The following is a 19,119-nucleotide window of genomic DNA, read 5'->3' as shown; positions in this document are numbered from 1 at the left end:
CAGGCTATTTTAATATCCCCAAGATTCTTAAGGACAAGCCCATAGCATTTTGTTGACTTTAATTAGGGTATGTCAGAGTCACTTTTCATTTCTTTTTATTTATTCTTTTTATTGCTCCATGAAGAGTACAGCTAAAGTATGATTCACTTTTAGACAATTTGTCAAGTGTGTCCTATTTTTCCTGTCTTGGAGAGTGTCTGACTTTGTAGCATCTGTGAGAAGCAGTTTAGGCCACATGATGTGCGAATGTTACCCAGCATGGACTCCATGGCTTTGCATGTTTTTGGTTCCGTCACACCAGTGGAGTGAAGGAGCCAGAGCTGCCAGGTCTTATGAAGAGTCTTACAGAAAATACTCATACAGTTTTAGAAATCACCTTGGGGGAGGGGCAACAGGAGTGGCTTTGGGGAAACAGTTGGCAGGTTTGCTTTGTTTTGCTTTATTTTCCTAAAACATCCGTCTTCTAGCCGAGACAAAACAACAGGAGTCCGTCGTAAAACACGTACCTGCCACTGTTCCAGGAGGTGGGTGTGGAAGGTCAGCGTTTTGTTTTTTTCAAATATTTATTTATTTATTTGGCTGTGGCGGGTCTTAGTTGTGGCAGGTGAGATCTAGTTCCCTGATCAGAAATCAAACCCGGGCCCCCTGCAATTGGGAGCGAGGAATCTTACCTGCTGGACCACCAGGGCCGTGCCATCAGCGTTTCTAATACTCTCCCTCTTCACTGTTTGAAGTTGGAGTGTAACGTATGGAAGAAAAATGCACAGAGGGGCTTCCCTGGCAGTCCAGTGGTTAGGACTCTGCTGCAGGAGACGCAGGTTAGATCCCTGGTCAGGGAAGTAAGATCCTACATACCAGGAGGCGCGGCATGCATGCATGCATAAATAAGTAAATATATATATATATATGTATATGTATATATATGTGTATATATATATGTGTGTGTGTGTATATATATAGATATATATATATAGTTGTATATATATAGACACACACACACACACACACACACACACACACAGAAAAGTGCACAGATAATGATGAACTGTCACAGTGAACACATCCATGCAACCGCCATCCTAGTCAGAAGCAGAGTATCTCAGGAACTCCAGAACAGCCCCTCATATGTTCTCCTATTTATTATTCCCTCCCTGCCATCCACTATCTTAACTTCTAACACTATCGATTGATTCTTCCTGCTTCTGAACTTAATGCAAGTGGAATCCTGCAATATCTGCTTCTTCCATCATGTTTGTAAAATTGAGGTTGTCATGTAGTTCATTCCTCTCCATAGCTTTACAGTTTCCCAGAATATGCCACCAATTACTTATTTTTACTACTGATGGATATTTGGATTGCTTCTAGTTTGGGGTGCTATGAATAATGCTGCCTAAGAAAGTGTGTCTTTTGGTACACAAATCCATGGTTTCTGTTGAGTAGGTACCTAGGAGTTGGATTGCCATGTTGTAGAGTGGGTATGTATTTAACTTTGGTGGATAAAACTGAGCAGGTTTTTAGAGCTCTTGTGCCATTGATACCCCCACTAACAAGATCTGAGAGTTCCAGTTGCTCCATGTCTCTACCAATACTTGATATGATCAGTCTTTTATATTCTAGCCGTGGTGTAGTATATTGATAAAGCTTTACACAACTGCCCCCCAAAGCCCTGAACTGTAGCATCTTCCAACGACTGTGTGTAAATAGTCCCACCAGAGAAGATTTTAAGCTACCAACGTGATGCCATTGAGACAGAATTGGATGGAGCTGTGAACAGTGAGTGTGAGCAGCTCCAGCCTCTTGGTTTTACCCATCTGGTACCTCTTGAAAGCCATCAAAGTCTAAGACAGGAGAAGAGACCAGCACGGAACCCATGGGGGATGCTCTTTGGTCACTGAGCTGTGTAACAGTGTGTACAGTTATAAGCATCAGCAGGCATTTACATGGATAGAAGGTCTCACCTGGAGCTTAAGGGAAGCACCACACACTTGGAATGGCAGGGAAACGTTCCCTTTGCACCCTGCCTGTGCCCGTGTATGCTCCGTCCACATTCTTCAGCTGACTGAGGAAATCCATCTCTGTGCTTACTTATAGGATATCAGGTCCTCATCTGTGAAATGGGTGATTGAATGGCGCTCTTTGGGGTTCTGATCGCTGCTCTCTTACAAACATCAGCCCCCTGTTTTCATCACCTTGCTCTAAGTGTCTGATCTGGTTCCAGAGTTTCAATATAGTTCCTTCCAGTCACTCTTTATGGCTCAGTTTTGCTTTGGTGGAGTGTCGTCCCCTGCCACTTTGCATGACGTCACCTCTCCCCAGTGTTTTTATTTTTATTTTTATCTATTTATTTTTTAGGCTGCACCGTGTGGCTTGTGGGAATCTTAGTTCCCTGACTAGGGAATTGAACCCAGGCCCTCGGCAGTGAAAGCACGGAGTCCTAACCACAGGGAATTCCCTCCCCACTGTTTTTTTTTCCCCTCCCCACCGTTTTTAATCATACATTAATGATCCTTACCCTATCACCTATTACAACGGGGATTCAAAATTGTAATTTTCCAGTTCTGTCATTTCTTCTACACTGTTATTGGCTATTTTTAGTACAGAAGAGAAACTATTGCTTTCTTTATGGTAGAATTTTCTATTTGAATTTAAGTTAGAAGTTGATATTGATACTGAGAGTAGGTTTTCTACATTTACATATATGTAACGATACATATAGAGAAAGCTCATTTTTTTGTATGTAGAACCTTATGTGGATAACCTTGTATATGTATAACTAATTATGTATGTATAATATGTATAACTACAAGTATGTAGATGTTTTATAACCATTAGGTCTATAGCTATAGTCCTAGCACAAATAGAAGTACATGTGGTTATAAAAATCTTTAGGAACCAAGAAGATATTGGCCAAAGGGTACAAAGTTTTTATGTTAGGTGAGTGGGTCCCACAATGTTTTCTTGAGGAGACCCTAGAAAGCAGGTTTTCTAGGACAATTTTAGAGTTTGATATCCTTATAGTTTTTAGTCTAAATATCTACTTTGTAGGAAGAGCAAATACTATATTAATTGCCAATTAAATGACGCATCAGCTTATTTTTATATTGTTGGGATTGGAAAATCCCTTTAATAAAAATGATAGCTTCTCAAGCCTTATTGCTGAGATAGTTAGGGCCGATGTTGGCAAAGTAAATAAATAGTATAAGTTTTTTTGTTTTTTGCTGTACGTGGGCGTCTCACTGTTGTGGCCTCTCCTGTTGTGGAGCACAGGCTCCGGACGTGCAGGCTCAGCGGCCATGGCTCATGGGCCCAGCTGCTCCGCGGCATGTGGGATCTTCCCGGACCCAGGCACGAACCCGTGTCCCCTGTATCAGCAGGCAGACTCTCAACTACTGAGCCACCAGGGAAGCCCAATAAATAGTATAAGCTTTGAAAAACAAGAAAGAAGACATGAAAACAGTTAATGCAGAAATTAATCCTACAAGCTCAGAACTGCTGAAGTATGGAGGTTGATTACAAACCCCAAGGCTATTTGACATGGTGCCAAGACTTGCTCTTCTGGAACCCAAGGCTGGGCTTCAGTGTTTTATCTGGGTCGTAACATCCTTCCAGATACAGAACGTCCCATCTAGAATGCTACCTTGGTGCTGTTCATTCTGGGTCAGCAGGCTTTTACAGGTTTTTATGGAGGGCCTTGTTTGGAGTTGTTTCTGGGTGCGATGCTCTGGGTCCACAGACATCGGCACACCCAGCTGCTTGTGAGAGACCACAGTTCTCTGTGGTTCCCTGTCCTTGATACCCAGCGGGTTTCCAGGGCCACAGATTAAATTCCCTCATCGCTGTGCATCAGTTAAATGCAAACCTACACCTTCCCTCCAGAGGGCTGCGTGGTCCTGCAGGGTGCTGGTCAGCAGCTGTTTCTTGGCCCGTATCCAGTATGTTTGAGGGCAGGTTTTTCTCCCCAGGATGAAAACAGTGTTTTGCTTCACCTGGTAGCAAAGTTTATGCTCATATATTTAATTAAGCTTTATAGCGTTAGACTTGTTGAGAGTCTACTGATTCCAGTTTCACAAGAATCAAACCGTAATAAGCCAAGGGCTCCTCTTTACCTGGAACATTGTCCCCCGTCTGCAGTCAGCACTGAACGCAGCTGGGTTTTCTGATAGTTTCGATGTGTGGACATTTATGCATTTGTGGAATCCAGAGAGGATTAAATAATTCAGTTTGGGTGAAGAAGAAACTGAAGAGGCCCTTGGGTGTTTATTATTTATAACGACCACTTGGCTGTGCGGCCTGCACTTCGCGTGTGAGTAGGCCTGGGCGCCGAGGATGGGTGGCGTAGGAGGCGGGGCCCCGCCTGAGAGGTCCCCTGTTTCTCTTCTCCTTCCCGGGGTTCTGTGCAAGAAACAGACGAACCTAGGGGTCGTCTAGGGGACGGCGTTCTCTGCCCTCACACACAGGCCTCAGGGCGTCTGAACAGAGCTACAGTTTCCCTGCTGGGAGGGGCATGGTTAAGGTCCTTGTCCTTCTCACTGTTGTGTTCTGTGGTTTAGGTTGATTGCTTTTCCCAGTCAGGAGGAGCGGGGTTTCCCAGTGACACATTTCTGGAAATAGGATTTGAGCAGCAGGAAGGCTAGGAGCCTGGGGACCGGTGTGCGGGATGGTGATTCTGCTGTCCTTCGTGGTATGATGAGTACCAGGGCCTGGAACCTGCCCCTCCCCTCAGCAGCCCAGCAAAGGTGGTGTTTTAGACCCAATTTGACAGAAGCTCTGACTGGCCCAGAGCTGAGCCTGGCCAGGGCCCTGCAGCCTTGCAGAGAGGCATGGGGATAGGGGATGGATCACCTCAGCTGTGAAGGCAGTGTTGCCCATGTCTGGGGTCTTTTAGGGTGGCCTTTGCACGGTTCAGGAAGATTCTTATGCTTTAAAATGTTCTCAGGGAGCTCTTGGCCGGTCTCCTTTGACCTCGGCAGCAGGAAGGTGGCCTCTGGGCTCCCCACGCTGCAGTGATACCACTAACGTGCAGACAGCAGGGTTTAAGGGGGGATCTGGTGCCTGGAGGCTAGGGGGGTCAGATGCTGGGACCTGAAAGGGGTTGACCTCAATCCAGTCCATTTCAGTGTCGGTTTGAGAACTTGTCTTAAGTACCCACCGGACACCAAGAGCCAACTTTGCAAACCAGTGTGGAGGGTTGTGCAGCTGCGTGTCCTGAGAGCATCCTCCATCACCTCCTGCTGTGTCTGAGATGCGGTGCCTGCTGAGCCCCCATCCCTGCCCACCCCATGCCCACCCAGTGGACCAGCAGCAGTTGGACGGGCCCAGGAGGGAGGCCTGCTGGAGGGAGGCCTTCAGAACCCAAGGCAAGAGCAGACGCAGGGTGGGGTGGGGTGGGGGGGCTGCACAAGGGTTAGTGTCTTCTTTCGAGGAAGAGCCCAAGTGAGGACACAGTGGTCCCTTGCTTAGCGAGATCATCCTGCTGAGCAGACCATCTGGGAGGCGGCACCGTCCCCTCCCTGCCCTTCACTCCCATTTTGGTTGATGACGCGGTGCTCCCAGTAGAGAGGGTTTGGATGGGCCAGAGCTCAAGTCAGCAACCCCGACCGCTGACCAGGGCGAGTCTCTCAACTCGGGCTCTGTGCTGGCTTCAGGGTCTCACTGTGGGGGTCCGGCGGGAGGTGGAGCCAGTTCCCCAGGTGAGGAGGGCGCACAGCAGCTGTGGAGGTGCTAAATGCCATTGGACTCCTGTCTGGAGCTGCTTTATGGAGGCCTGAGAAGCATCCCCTGGGCCATAAGCGGGCAGGCTGCTACCTCGGATCGCCCTCACCTCGAGGCTTCCCTGTCTCTCCCACCCCCCACGGAAGATGCGCTGTCCACCTACCACAGGGACGCTGTCTGGGGCACAGTTACAGTTTCATTCTTGTGCCCAGCTTGGCTTTACGGAGGCTTTCTTGGTTTTTCCATGATTACTTTTTAACATCCTTATTCTTTTCCAAATGGTCCATCAGTTCTGTCAGAAACCACCCATGTTGGGGACTTCCCTGGTGGTCCAGTGGTTAAGACTCTGCGCTCCCAATGCAGGGGGCCCAGGTTTGATCCCTGGTCAGGGAACTAGATCCCGCTGCAACTAAAAGAGCCTGTGTGCCACAACTAAAGATCCCTCACGTGGCAACGAAGATCTCACATGCCACAATGAAGACCTGGCGGAGCCATATAAGTAAATAAATAAATATTTTTTAAAAAAGAAGAAGAAACCACCCATGTTGTTTTCCACATGGTCCCACGATACGGGACCGTAGGGTCCCTAGTGGCCAGTTTGTGTGGATTGCACTGTGGCCCTGCCCCAGGCCACCCTCCTAGAACGGTGTCCACTGCTTGCAGGGGACCCAGATCTACAACCTGCGTCTTCCTCCTCCTTGGCTGAAGTACCCGTCCGCTAGCTTCCAGACTGGTGAAAAGTGCGCTTTCCTCAGGATGTCTTTCAGCCTCCAATCCCATTTTTGCTGCAGGAGTCGCGCCTGGCGCTGAGTGCAGAATGGCTTTTCTCTCTAGACATTTTTAGGACTTGTTTGTTTGCTCTGAAGTTTCTTGAGGATTTACTCAGTCTGGATGTTTTTATTTGTTGGCCCTCACGGTGGGACTTTGCAGTCTCTCTGCTTGGAAAAGTCTTGTATTTTTCCAGAACCCCCCTTCCCATCAGCTGGTTGCCTTTCCTGGGCTTTTAGAGGATGCCTGGACTTTGGGTGCTGATATTGAATTTTTTTTTTAAGGAAAGAAAATCCAGGTAAAAGTGCCACAGAACAGAACCAGGCAATTTCAGAAAGCAAGCCACCAAATATTGAACTTTTTTTCCTTAAAAAAAGTTTTTTCTTATTTTTAAATTTTTAATTGTAAAAAACACGATGATATAAAATTTACCCTCTTGGGACTTCCCTGGTGGTCCGGTGGGAAAGAATCCGCCTTCCAATGCAGGGGACGTGGGTTTGATCCCTGGTCAGGGAACTAATACCCTGCATGCCTCAATGAAGATCCTGCATGCCACAGCTAAGACCCAACACAGCCAAAAATAAAATAAAATAAATAAATAAATAAATAATATAAAATTTAAACAAATTTACCCTCTTAATCATTTTTAAATATACAGTTCGGTAGTGTTAACTGGTATCCACATTACTGTGTAACAGATCTCTAGGACTTTTTCATCTTGCAAAACTGAAACTCTGTACCTGCTGAGCAACCCTTCCTATCCCCCTACCCAAGCCCCTGGCACCCACCACTCTACTTCGTCTCCTTGATTTTGACTAGTTATCTTACGGAAGTGAAGTCATACAGTATTTGTCATTTTGTGACTGGCATATTTCCACTCAGCATAAGGTTCATCCATGTTGTGGGAGGTGACAGGATTTCCTTCCTTTTAAGGCTGAATAATATTCCATTTTATTGATATTTTCTCTATCCATTCTTTTGTCAATGGACGTTTGGGTTGCTTCCACCTCTTGGCTGTTGTGAATAATGCTGCAGGGAACATAGGAGTGCAGGTAACTCTGAGATCCTGCTTTCAGTTCTCTGGGGTGTATACCTGGAAGTGGAATTTGCTGGATCATATGGTAATTCTATTTTTAGGTTTTTGAGGAACCTCCATAGTGTTTTCCACAGCAGCTACACCATTTTACATTCCTACCAAGAGTGCCCAAGGGCTCCAATTTCTCAACATCGTCACCAACACTTGTTGTTTTCTGTTTTTTGTTTGCTTGTTTTTTTTTTATAGTGGCCATCTTAATGGGTGCGAGATAATATCTCACTGTGGTTTTGTTTTGTGTGGACCTAATTAGAGCTGTTGAGCACTTTTCATGTGCTTGGCCATGTGGTGGCCGTTTGTGTATCTTCTTTGGAGAATTGTCTACTCAAGTCCTTTGCCCATTTTTTTAATCGGGTTACTGGTTTCTGTTGTTGAGTTATAGGAGTTCTTTACTTGTTCTGATCATTAACCTCTTAGCAGATGTATGATTTGCAAATTATTTTCTCCCATTCTGTATGTAGGTTGCCTTTTTACACTGTTGATTGTTTTCTTTGATGTGCAGATTCTTAAGTTTGATATAGTACCACTTGTCTATTTTTACTTTTGTTGCCTGTGCTTTTGGTGTCATATCTAAGACATCGTTGCCAAATCTAACATCATGAAACTTTTCCTCTGTTTTATTGTTTTAAGAATTTTATAGTTTAGATCTTATGTGTAGATCTTGAATCCATTGTGAGTTCATTTTTGATTATGGTGTAAAGTAAGGGTTGAACTTCATTCTTTTGCATGTGGATATCCAGTTTTCCCAGCACCGTTTATTGAAGAGATTGTCTTTTCCTCATTGTGTGGTCTTGGCCATTTGGAAAATCATTTGACCACGTATGCAACGGTTTTTTTCTGGGCTCTCAAGTGTGTTCCATTGGTCTATGTCTGTCTTTATGTTTTTTGGTTACTTTATTGATTTTTAATTTCCTTTTCTTCTCTGTCTCATTTTTTGTCTCTTTATTCGGGTACACTTAATAGAAGATGTATTTTGTCCTTGTCTTCCAGTGTTGCCATTGAATTTTTTATTGTGATTATCATACGTCAATGTCAGGAAACCTCCCTTGGTGTCTAATCATCCCTATTGTCCAGTAGTCTATCTTGTTGCATGATTTTAATGTTTTTCCTTCATCTCTCTGGGGATATTAGTTTCTCTCTCTCTCTCTCTCTCTTTCTCTGCGTGTGTGTGTGCTTGCGTGCGTGTCTTGGGTTACTCCCCTCTCCCCTCCCACATGTATCCCCCTCCAAATCAATGCCTTCAGCTTCCAGCAAATGGGGGTGTGTGAACAGCAGGATTCTGAGCCCCACTCAGACTTCTACATGACCCCTGAGACCTTCCATAGTTCCAAGGTGTTTAGAGTGTCCAGTGACTTGTCACTTGAGCCCTTTTCTGGGACTCTGGAGTCCCGGGGAATCCACGTGCATCAGTGTGACTTCAATGCGGTGGTCGTGGTACAGACCTGAGCCCGGACGGTACTTCCCAGATGAAGGTGCCCTTGGAGTTTTTCCAAGCCTTCTTGGCCCATCTCAGCACTGAGGTTTGTCATGTGGTATCTCAGCTACAGAAAGACCCCCCCACCCCGGCAATCCTTGGGGCGAGAGGAGGGCGAATTCCATAGGGCACACATGACCAGAAGCAGTGCCTCCTTTCTCCCAGTGTTTTTCCCAGGACTTTGAAAGCAAAGCATGGACCTTATCTTGGGTGGGGGTTAGGAAGTGTCATAACAAATGGCGGCTGAAAGATCTTTTTGCCTGACCTGTAGAATGCTGGGCCTGAGTCACACCACTAGCCTGTGCCTGGATGGCCAGAGTCGAATCACCTGTCTTGGGACAGTGTTTCAGACTTCTGGGGATGAGGGAAAGGAGAGAAAAAGAAGTGTTTCTGAGTGGTCAGGAGCTGACCTGTGTGTTGGGCAAAGCTGGCATGACCGAGGGGATGTGGGCTGAGTGTGCAGGGTCCTCGCCCCTGAATCAGCCCTTGCATGGAGGCAGGGGTCGGGGGGAGGCGGCAGACCAGCAAGTTCTCTCAGGAGGGGGATGGCCTGTCATTGCTCCTGGGAGGGCCCTCGGTGCCCTCTGACCTCCAGCCTGAGTTCTGCCCAAGACCGGAATCCTGGGGCAGAAGTTCGGGCAAGTGTGCCAGGCGTCCAGCCGGCCCTGTGTGTATATGTTTAGAGAAAAAGTAGAATGTATATTTGCCAAAATAGTAAAATGATTTTTTTTTTCAGGTGGTGAAATTTTGGATGATTTTCTTTCTCTTTATCTCTTTTTTTCTGATTATTCTGTAATAGATACTTTTTTACAGAACAAAGTAATTCTGGTTCTTTGAGCCAGTGAGGGAGAACGAGCTCCGTGGGAACACGTTTCTGGCCTCTCCTGATTTCCTCCAACGTCACGTGTCCTGAGACGACCCTGGTGCCCCTTCCCACACGCCAGCTCCTCCCCTGCCCTGGGCCACACTGCCTGGTGCATTGCCGTGGAGGGAGGTGGGAGTGGCAGTCAGAGGGCACCGTTGTCTTCTTCTCCCTGCACGTAGCCTGCGATGGGATGGACGAAGAGGAAGAGAGCCACTATGTCTCGCAGCTCAGGGATGTGTACAGCAGCTGTGACACCACAGGGACAGGCTTCTTGGACCGGGAGGAGCTGACCCAGCTCTGCCTGAAGCTTCATCTGGAAAAGCAGCTGCCTGTCCTTCTGCAAACACTTCTCGGAAACGACCACTTTGCCAGGGTGGGTAACTTCATTGACTTCATTCTCACAAAGAAAAGCACAGAGAGTGTGTGGTTATAGCTGCTGGCATCTGAGAAATACCAACTGACTGGAGATACTCATCAAAGGAAAGTTAGGAGGAAATGGGGTGCTGTTTTTCCTTCTGTGCAACATCTATGTTGTAGAAAGAAGTTCCTTAAGATTGCTTTTTTAAAGCATAGTAACTTCCAGAGATTTGTTTTTGTTCTGTTTTTTCCAGAAAGATGCTTGGGTGATTCGTCTAGGGAGTGGAAGGTTGGTATGGGTGGTGCATGTGGTTCACAAAACACAGTGATCTGTGCGCAGCTCACACACTGGGTCATTCAGAGGCAGCTGCAAAGTACCTCGAAGGCACATTGTCTCGTAAAATTACCCAGCGTGAAATTCATCCAGCAGCTGGACAGAACATTGCCCACTGCTGTTGCAGGAACCAAGGCTCCCTGTGTTCAGAGTGTATCTCTATGAGTGTATCTATCCCAGATAGGAAGTAGGCACTCAGAGAGTTCTTTTCTCTAGGAAATTCAAGGTCATCTAGAATGGTAATCTGGAGCCTGGACCACAACTTGCTTTCCTGATTGAAACATTAAGAAGCTTCTTAGTGTTCCTGCTTCTTAAATGTGTCCAGATGTTAACACATTCGTTTTAAAAAGAGTGCCTGGAATTCCCTGGCAGTCCAGGGATTAGGACTCCGGGGTTTCACTGCCAGGGGCCTGTGTTCGATCCCTGGTCAGGGAACTAAGATCCCACAGGCCACATGGCGCAGCCCAAAAAAGAAAAAAACCCAGTGGCTATAATCTTACCTTTGAAGGAAGGGCATTTTTCCCACAGAACTCAGTTAAACTCTTTTCATTTTGAATGAGAAAAAAATCTAGCTGCAAATATTCTGAGTTGACTTTTGGGCAAAAACAAATGAAGAAGAACAAGCAAAAACCCCTCCCTGCTGGCCCTGGGGGAGGGTCCCGGCGGATCTGACCTCCTGTTACTTCCCCCGAGGCCGTGTGGCCAGAGCTGTCAGCAGTGCTGCACCCCCTGCGTGGAGGACTCAGCCTCACAAACCCACTGCACCCTTTTCTGTCTCTTTACTCTTTTCCTGCTTTTTCTTTCTGGACTTAAGAATCAGGTGTGTTTTTGATAGAAAATGTCCTAGCCCCTCTTGATATCACCTGGAATTGTATTTGGAGGCTAGATAAGAAAAAGGCACATTTGTGAAAATCAACACTCTGGTTAAAACAGCACAAACAGGGACTTTCCTGGCGGTCTAGTGGTGAGGACTCTGCGCTTCCACCACAGGGGACACAGGTTCAATCCCTGGTCAGGGAACTAAGATTCTGCATGCCGTGTGTGGCAAAAACAAAACAAAACAAAAAACAGCATGAATAGATGGTTTCCTTGATGATATTTTTGCGGTACGCAGGCCTCTCACTGCTGTGGCCTCTCCCACTGCAGAGCACAGGCTCCAGACGCACAGGCTCAGTGGCCATGGCTCACGGGCCCAGCCGCTCTGCGGCACGTGGGATCCTCCCGGACCGGGGCACGAACCCGCGTCCTCTGCATCGGCAGGCGGACTCTCAACCACTGCACCACCAGGGAAGCCCCCTTTGATGATTTTTGACAGTTTGGAAAATTCAAAACCAAAAGAAGCACTTTGGGGCCCAGATTCATTGTAGGATGTATCATTCCCGGCCTTTCTCTACTTTGTGCTTTGTCTGTGAGAAGGGGAGCGTGACCTCGAAACCCTGAGTTACACTTGGAGGAAGGTCAGTGTTGGAGTAGCTGCAAAGGGAAAAGGGCTGTTACCGTTCCCCTGCTTCATCCACAGGCGGGGGAGCGCACACAGCCAGCATTTAGGTGGAACATTCTGTAGAGGTTTTAGGGACACCAGTGTCAAGCCAGAAGTATCCAGGTAATTGTCACCATTTTCTGTGACAGAAACCAAATGGTGGAGATTTCAGGAAGTTTTGAAGAAAAACAAGATAAATCCTTTGTCCAGGAGAATGGATTGGCTTTTCAATTCAAATATCACATATTCAGTTTCCTTGCAGGAACTGACATATATGACACCACAGAAATGTTAGTCATTGATACAGTAATCCAGTTATAATAAGGAAGAAACAATATTATAATATCTGAATTAAGAAGGTGATTTTTAATGCTATGAGTGTTTTTTTTTAATTAATTAATTAATTTGGCTGCATCGGGTCTTAGTTGCGGTATGCGGGATCTAGTTCCCTGACTAGGGATCAAACCCAGGTCCCCTGCATTGGGAGCACAGACTTAACCACTGGACCACCAGGGAAGTCCCAATATGCTTGTTTTTAATTCCTTTTTCCCGTTAAAGAAACATTATCAGGTCTAATTTCAAGCCAGAAAGTTGACGTGGCCTAAGAGTCCTGTGACTTGGGAAATTTCCATATGCGTTTTGTTATTTCTCATGTTTCTTTACCAGTGGTGAGGATCTTATCTTGAGTATTTTAAATTTGGGTAGAAAGAGAATTTTCCTCTCAAAAAATAATTGATAACATAGTGTTACTGAAAATAATTTTAAGGTTGAGAGTGATTCTTGATCACAGGGTCCCGCCTCTTCATTTGTGAGGAGAGTCCGTGATCGAGCAGGGATGATGGTGTATCCTGTTGGGTCAAACCCCTGATGCCATGGGCTGGCCCTTCCTTCTTTTATGAGCTGTGAAGGGAGAGGGCACAGAAGCAAACACAAGCACAGTCAAAATGGTATCAGATAAAACAGCAATCAGATTGCCTCCTGTTTGATGGATCAAAAGAAATTCAGCTGATAAGTATCAATATTATCAAAGATGCAAAAGAAATCTGAGATTGGATCAAGCAAAATGGCCATTTCATTCTGCTCCCATGTAGTCAACAAGTACTTTTGAGCTCTTATTATGTGCGAGGCAAATCTAGAAACTAGGAATGTAAAAATGAAAGCAATACAATGTCTCTGTGAAATGAACTCTATGCAAGGTTATTCATTCTAGTATTGATTCACATGGCAAAAGATTGGAAACAGCCTTTTGAATATGAGATTAGTTCAATACATTCTTGTAGATCCAAATGATGAAATTTATGCCTCATCCCCATAAAAGAGGGAAGAGACTTCAGACATTGTCCTAGTGGCAGGTTAGCAAACTCAGGCCTACCTTCCAGTTAGTGCTACTAAAAAGGCTGAACAAAGTAGAAAAAACAAAAGATCTTGTAAATGGTAAAGAACAAACAAGTCAGGGGGAATTACAACCTAAAAATCTATGCTAAGTCACGTATCGAGAGAAGTTCAGCTCAGCACACAAAACCCCATATGCTCTGAGAATATTTTCTGGTCTTAAATAGCAACTGTGAAATTGATATGTCATTTGGGGGTTTTAAAGGGCCAGGGAAATGCATGTCTAAACACAGGCTCACCCAAGGAGAAACTGATGAACCAGCCCCCGGTTTAAGGGAGGATCCTGAGGGTGCACCTGTAGGGTAAAGATATAGGGTAAGTGAATCAGCCGTTGTGCTCTTTGCTGTCTGGGCTTGCGTGCGCTCAGGGGTCTAGGTGACCTCAGGCCTTGCACTTAGATCAGGTGGTCCTGCACAGGCGGTGCCCTCAGGCACGTGGCAAAAGCAAACAGAAGTCCTCTCTTGAGAAAGTTCCCTCATCCTGGGTCTGTAGTTCTTCCTAAGTAATAGTCATATACAATAACCAGCATACAGTCAAGGATAACTAGGCACAAAATAAAGATGAGTGAGAGCCAGAGAAACAACAGGCCACAGAAGCAGAGCACAAAGATGTGAAGTATTGGAATTACTGGGCAAGGTTGGAATCCCAGGAGGAAAGGAGTGAATGAGGAGGGATTTCGTGAACAGATAATAGCTAAAAAGTTTCCAAAACAGATTTAAGATTCCAAAAACCCATGGAATTCTGAGTAGCATAAATAAAAAGAAATCCACATCTGGCCATATTATTGTGAAACTGAAGGGAAACAAAGACATCTTAAAAGCAGCCAGAGATGGGTACACGTGATCTCTCTGTATTTTTTCCCTACAACTGCATGTGAATCTATAATTATCTCAAAATGAAACATTTAATAATTTTTTTAAAAGCAGCCAGAGGAAAAAAAACATATCCTGAAAGTCAGCCATAGTTAGATTGACAATTGCCTTCTCAGATGTGACAGTAGAAGCCAGAAGCCAATGGAAAGGTGTCTCCAATGTACTAAAAGAGGACTGGTGCCAACCCGAATCCCATACTCAGCAAGAATACCCTTTAAGGGGACTTCCCTGGCGGTCCAGTGGTTATGACTCTGAGCTTCCACTGCAGGGGGTGAGGGTTCAATCCCTGGTCAGGGAACTAAGATTTCGCATGCCGCGAGGAGTGGCCAAAAAAAAAAAAAAAGAATACTCTTTAAGAACAAAGGTGAAAGAATGCACCTGTGAGAAGGTGAATTCTGCTCAGTTTTGAGAGGATATAGAGGCAAACACATCCGTTAGGTATTTGTTGAGTATTTACAGTGTGTCACTGTGATATCACATGCTAGTTGGGGAGACAGAAAATAAACAAACAAGTAATCCAGTGTCAGATCTGATATGTGTGTGACTGAGGCAGAGGTGCCCCCAAGCCAACAGCTGCGTTTAGTGCCCATCGGCAGCAACAGAATGTGCTCATTCAAGTTCTGTGCCGGGTGTGGGAAGCATGCTTGGACCTACAGCCGAGGCCTGCTTTTTCTGCACTTACTGGTGACAGTAAGCTCTTGTGTTGATTTCTTTCTGTGGGACTTCAGTAGAAGCACAGGTAGAGAAAAGAGCTGAAGAGTGCAGCTCAGTGAACATCCACCCTGAACACACCTGGGCCGCCAGCATCCTGCATCCCTCCTCAGGTGCCCTTGCGGTCCCTCTGCCTCCAACAGTTACCACTGTCCTGATGCCAACAGCATAGATTTGTTTGCCTATTTCTGAACTTTATACAAGGGAAAATACACAGCATATGCTCAGTGTATACTCTCTGGTTCTTTTACTCTGTATTATGTCTGTGAGCTATATTCACACAATGTAGATATATTGTCTCCGTCAGTGGTTTGGTTTTTTTTCCCCTATTGTCATCTTTTGTTGTCTGACTGAATCACAGTTTATTTACCCATTCTCTTTTTGGACATCTGGATCATTTCCACTAGTTTTTTAATAAATTATGTTTTTGCTGAAACAAAAAGCATTGATTGATAGTAAACTTTCAAGCTAAGGATGTGTACTGTCATTTTTAGGATAAACAATAAGAGAATGGAAATAGACTGTATAACTTCTGAATTAATAAGGGGAAAAATGAAGTCCTAAAAGAAAGAGAGGAAAGAAAGGAGAAAACGCAGGCAGGTCAAATTGAAAGCACAAATAAAATAGTAGATTTAAATCTAAATATTATGGAAAGAAGCGAACTTTTTGGCCAACCCAATATATCAGTAACGACATTAAATGTAAAATGTTTCAGTTAAAAGATAAAGATTTTCAGATTGGGGAAAAAAATCCAACTATATACTGTTCATAAGAGACATGTCTAAAATATAAGGATATAAAAAATTGACATTATTAAAAGTTTGGTTAAAAAAACAAAGTTTGGTAAAAAGATATAACACGTAAATACTCCATAAGAAAGCTAGTCTTTGTGGTAAAAGCATTACTGAACTAAAGAGGGTCAGCATTTTATGGTAATAAAAGATTCAATTCACCAAGAGGATTTAAATGTATATTCTGTGACCCAGCAATCCCACTGTTAGGCGTATACTCCAAAGAGTGTAACTGTTCAAAGATGGGGGTTTTTGTTGGTTTTTTAAAAATAACTAAACCCTGGAAACAATGGGAATATCCACCAGCAGGAGGGTAGTTTTGTTTTTTGTTTTTGCGGTACGTGGGCCTCTCACTGTTGTGGCCTCTCCCATTGCGGAGCACAGGCTCCGGACGCGCAGGCTCAGCGGCCATGGCTCACGGGCCCAGCCGCTCCGCGGCATGTGGGATCCTCCCGGACCGGGGCACGAACCCATGTCCCCTGCATCGGCAGGCAGACTCTCAACCACTGCGCCAGCAGGGAAGCCCAGGAGGGTAGATTAATAAATTGTTGCTCAGTTACACCACAGAGCAGAGAAAATGGGTGGGTCATGCGCAACAAGTTACATGAATATCACAGAAGTAATATTGAGTCTAAGACACAAAATAGTATCTACACATGATTCCATTTAGATCAAATTTCAAAAGAGGCAGAAGTAAACTGTATTGTTCAGGGGTGCATGCAAATGAGGTATAAAAGCAAGGATGTTATTAGAGTCAGAGTAGGGGCCGGGGGATTTAATCAGGAAAGGAACCATGGTGGAGGGCTCGCCCAGGTGCTGCCGTTTTCTCTTTCTTGGTGGGTGGTGAGAACGTGGATTTTTCTTTCTTTTTTTTTTTTTCGGTACGTGGGCCTCTCACTGTTGTGGCCTCTCCTGTTGCGGAGCACACTCCGGACACGCAGGCTCAGCGGCCATGGCTCACGGGCCCAGCCGCTCCGCGGCATGTGGGATCTTCCCAGACCGGGGCACGAACCCGCGTCCCCTGCATCAGCAGGCGGACTCTCAACCACTGCGCCACCAGGGAAGCCCAGATTTTTCTTTTTCTTTTTGTGTTAATGTTTGTGGTCATCAGACACCTCTTTTCTACACTGCTTTCTAATTTTGTGGTCTGATTTACTTTTATGGAGTTGTTAATAGTGTTTTTTGGTGATGGGGTTATGGTTCACTTTTACTTGCCTTATTACATCTTCAATTCTTTTAAATCTTAAGTAAATATTTGAAAAAATGAATGTCCTCATAAGATCTTCCATCTGAGAAAAACCAAAAGGCCAGGGTGTCACGTATGTGACCTGCAGAAAGTAGCGTTGACCTCTCTTCTCAAATCCACAGGTTAACTTTGAGGAATTTAAGGACGGTTTCGTGGCCGTCTTGTCATCACAGGCTGGTGTCGGCTCCTCAGATGAAGACAGCGGGTCTTTGGAGCCAGGTAAGAGGCCTTCCTGGTCTCTGTTACGTCTCTTCTCCTGATTCCGTGACCTCTGGAGTATGGTGTTCTCACCAGACGACGCAGCAGGTCTGTCTCTGCCAAGCTGCGTAGACTGGAACTGACGTTTGGGTTTTTTCTTCTTTTGCTTCCTTATTTGTAAAATGGTGTTGTAAGGGGAAGACTCTTTTGTTTTCCTCTACAATACACACAATCCTCTGAATATACTGGCACTTCTGGTCACTAGATATATGTGGGTTTTTCCCACACCAGGCCGTTCTGCAACCCCAGCTGGGTGTCCTACAATTCAACTCTGTTCTGACACCGTCTACCTGGACACGGCGTCAGACCCCACAGGGGAAGGGCTCAGTCCCCCAAGACTGCACCCTCTTCGGACAGCCATCTCAAATCCAGGTTGTCACCTGTGCTTCTGACCCACCTGTTCTAGATCAGAGGCTCCCACGACCTCCTCAGGTTCAATTAATTTGCTAGAGCAGAACCCAGGGAAACCCATTTACTTACTGGATCACCGTTTATTACAAAAGGATATGACTCAGGATAAGAGGTTTGTGGGAAGGGCTTGTGGGAAGGGGCTCGGAGCGCCCATGCCCCCTTCAGGCCTCACTCTTCCCCAGTCTCCACATGTTCAACTCGGAAGGTCTCAGAACCCCGTCCTTTTGGGTTTTATGGAGGCTTCGTTACAGACATGACTGATCAAATGATTGGGCATCGGGGATTGAACTCAACATCCTGCAGGTCAGGGGGTGGGGCTGAAAGTTGGTTTCCCTGGCAACCAGCCCATCCTGAGGTGTGGTTCCAAAAGTCACCGCATCAACATAAACTCAGGTGTGGTGGCTCTCATCACTTAGGAAATTCCAAGGGTTTTCGGAGCTGTGCCAGGGATGGAAGACCAAATACATATTTATTATAAATCACAGTATCACAGATGTCAAGTTAATACCGCGTGCTGTCCTTACAGCATAGGGTGTTGACAAGATAAAGTGGGTGTCGGGGGTGGAAGCATTGGAGAATCAAAAGCGCAGGGCAGGTGTGAGGTGTTAGCCAGGGCTTGGAGGCTGGCGGAGCAGGCAGGATGCCACCAGCCGAGGCAGCCCTCAGCCTGTCTTCTGTCTCAGACAGTAGCGCTCTGTGCTCCTAGGACTTGTGAGAATCTTGGTTTCGAGCAGGGCCAGTGGGACAAAGGTAATATTTCAGAACAAACGGAAGTGGTGGCTTTGGTCAGGAGGTGGAGGGAGGGTTTTGGAGGGAGGCCCGCTCGATGTGTGGACCGTGGGTTCCAGTCGGAAGGTGATGGCGGACATGCTCGTTCAAAGCCGTGCTGGACCCTCGGGCTCGGCTGCTGCGGGCAGCACCTGATGCGCCCCGGCTGGTCACGGCTGCGTTTGACGAGTGTCGGGAAGGAGAGTGAAGTGGTAACCAGTCCCTCCTTCCCACGTGGGGCAGGCGTTTGAGGAGTCTGCCCCGCAGCAGCCCCCTGGTCTGCTCCTGGACCCCGGGCAGGTCCTTGGTTGGGAGCAGGTGCATGATGATCTGGGCACCAGGGGTACCGTGAGGGAGGCTTTGTGTGCCAGGCTTGGAGCTAATGGACGTTTTATGTAGATTCCAGTGAACCGTCCTAGAAGTCCTGTGGCTACTCCTGCCTGTTATTCAGGTGGGGTTTTGCAGCCTGGAGCCAGGCCCTGCCCACGCCCCTGGGGCTGAAGTCAGCTGCCCCACCTCCTCCTGCTGGAGCCACGCCAGAGCCCTGATGCGGGGGGAGGAGTCAACCCGCCAGCAGCCCCATCACC

The 19,119-nt window shown here is 46.2% G+C and overlaps 1 protein-coding gene across 2 annotated transcripts in view; it reads left to right on the top strand.

Annotated features, from left to right (window-relative positions):
• NINL (ninein like) overlaps positions 1–19,119 on the top strand; it is a 106,145-nt gene that overhangs the window by 37,743 nt on the left and 49,283 nt on the right. For both annotated transcript variants that reach the window (XM_030872519.2, XM_060285054.1), the window contains 2 exons: positions 10,092–10,285; positions 17,218–17,314. In XM_030872519.2, coding sequence (XP_030728379.1) covers positions 10,103–10,285; positions 17,218–17,314 — 280 coding nt within the window. In that variant the 5' untranslated portion in view covers positions 10,092–10,102. The remainder of the gene's footprint in view (positions 1–10,091; positions 10,286–17,217; positions 17,315–19,119) is intronic.

The sequence above is a fragment of the Globicephala melas genome, chromosome 15, assembly GCF_963455315.2.
Source record: "Globicephala melas chromosome 15, mGloMel1.2, whole genome shotgun sequence".
Taxonomy (NCBI): Eukaryota; Metazoa; Chordata; class Mammalia; order Artiodactyla; family Delphinidae; genus Globicephala; species Globicephala melas.
Note: the sequence above shows the minus strand (reverse complement) of the source record. Positions and strands in the feature narration are given on the sequence as shown.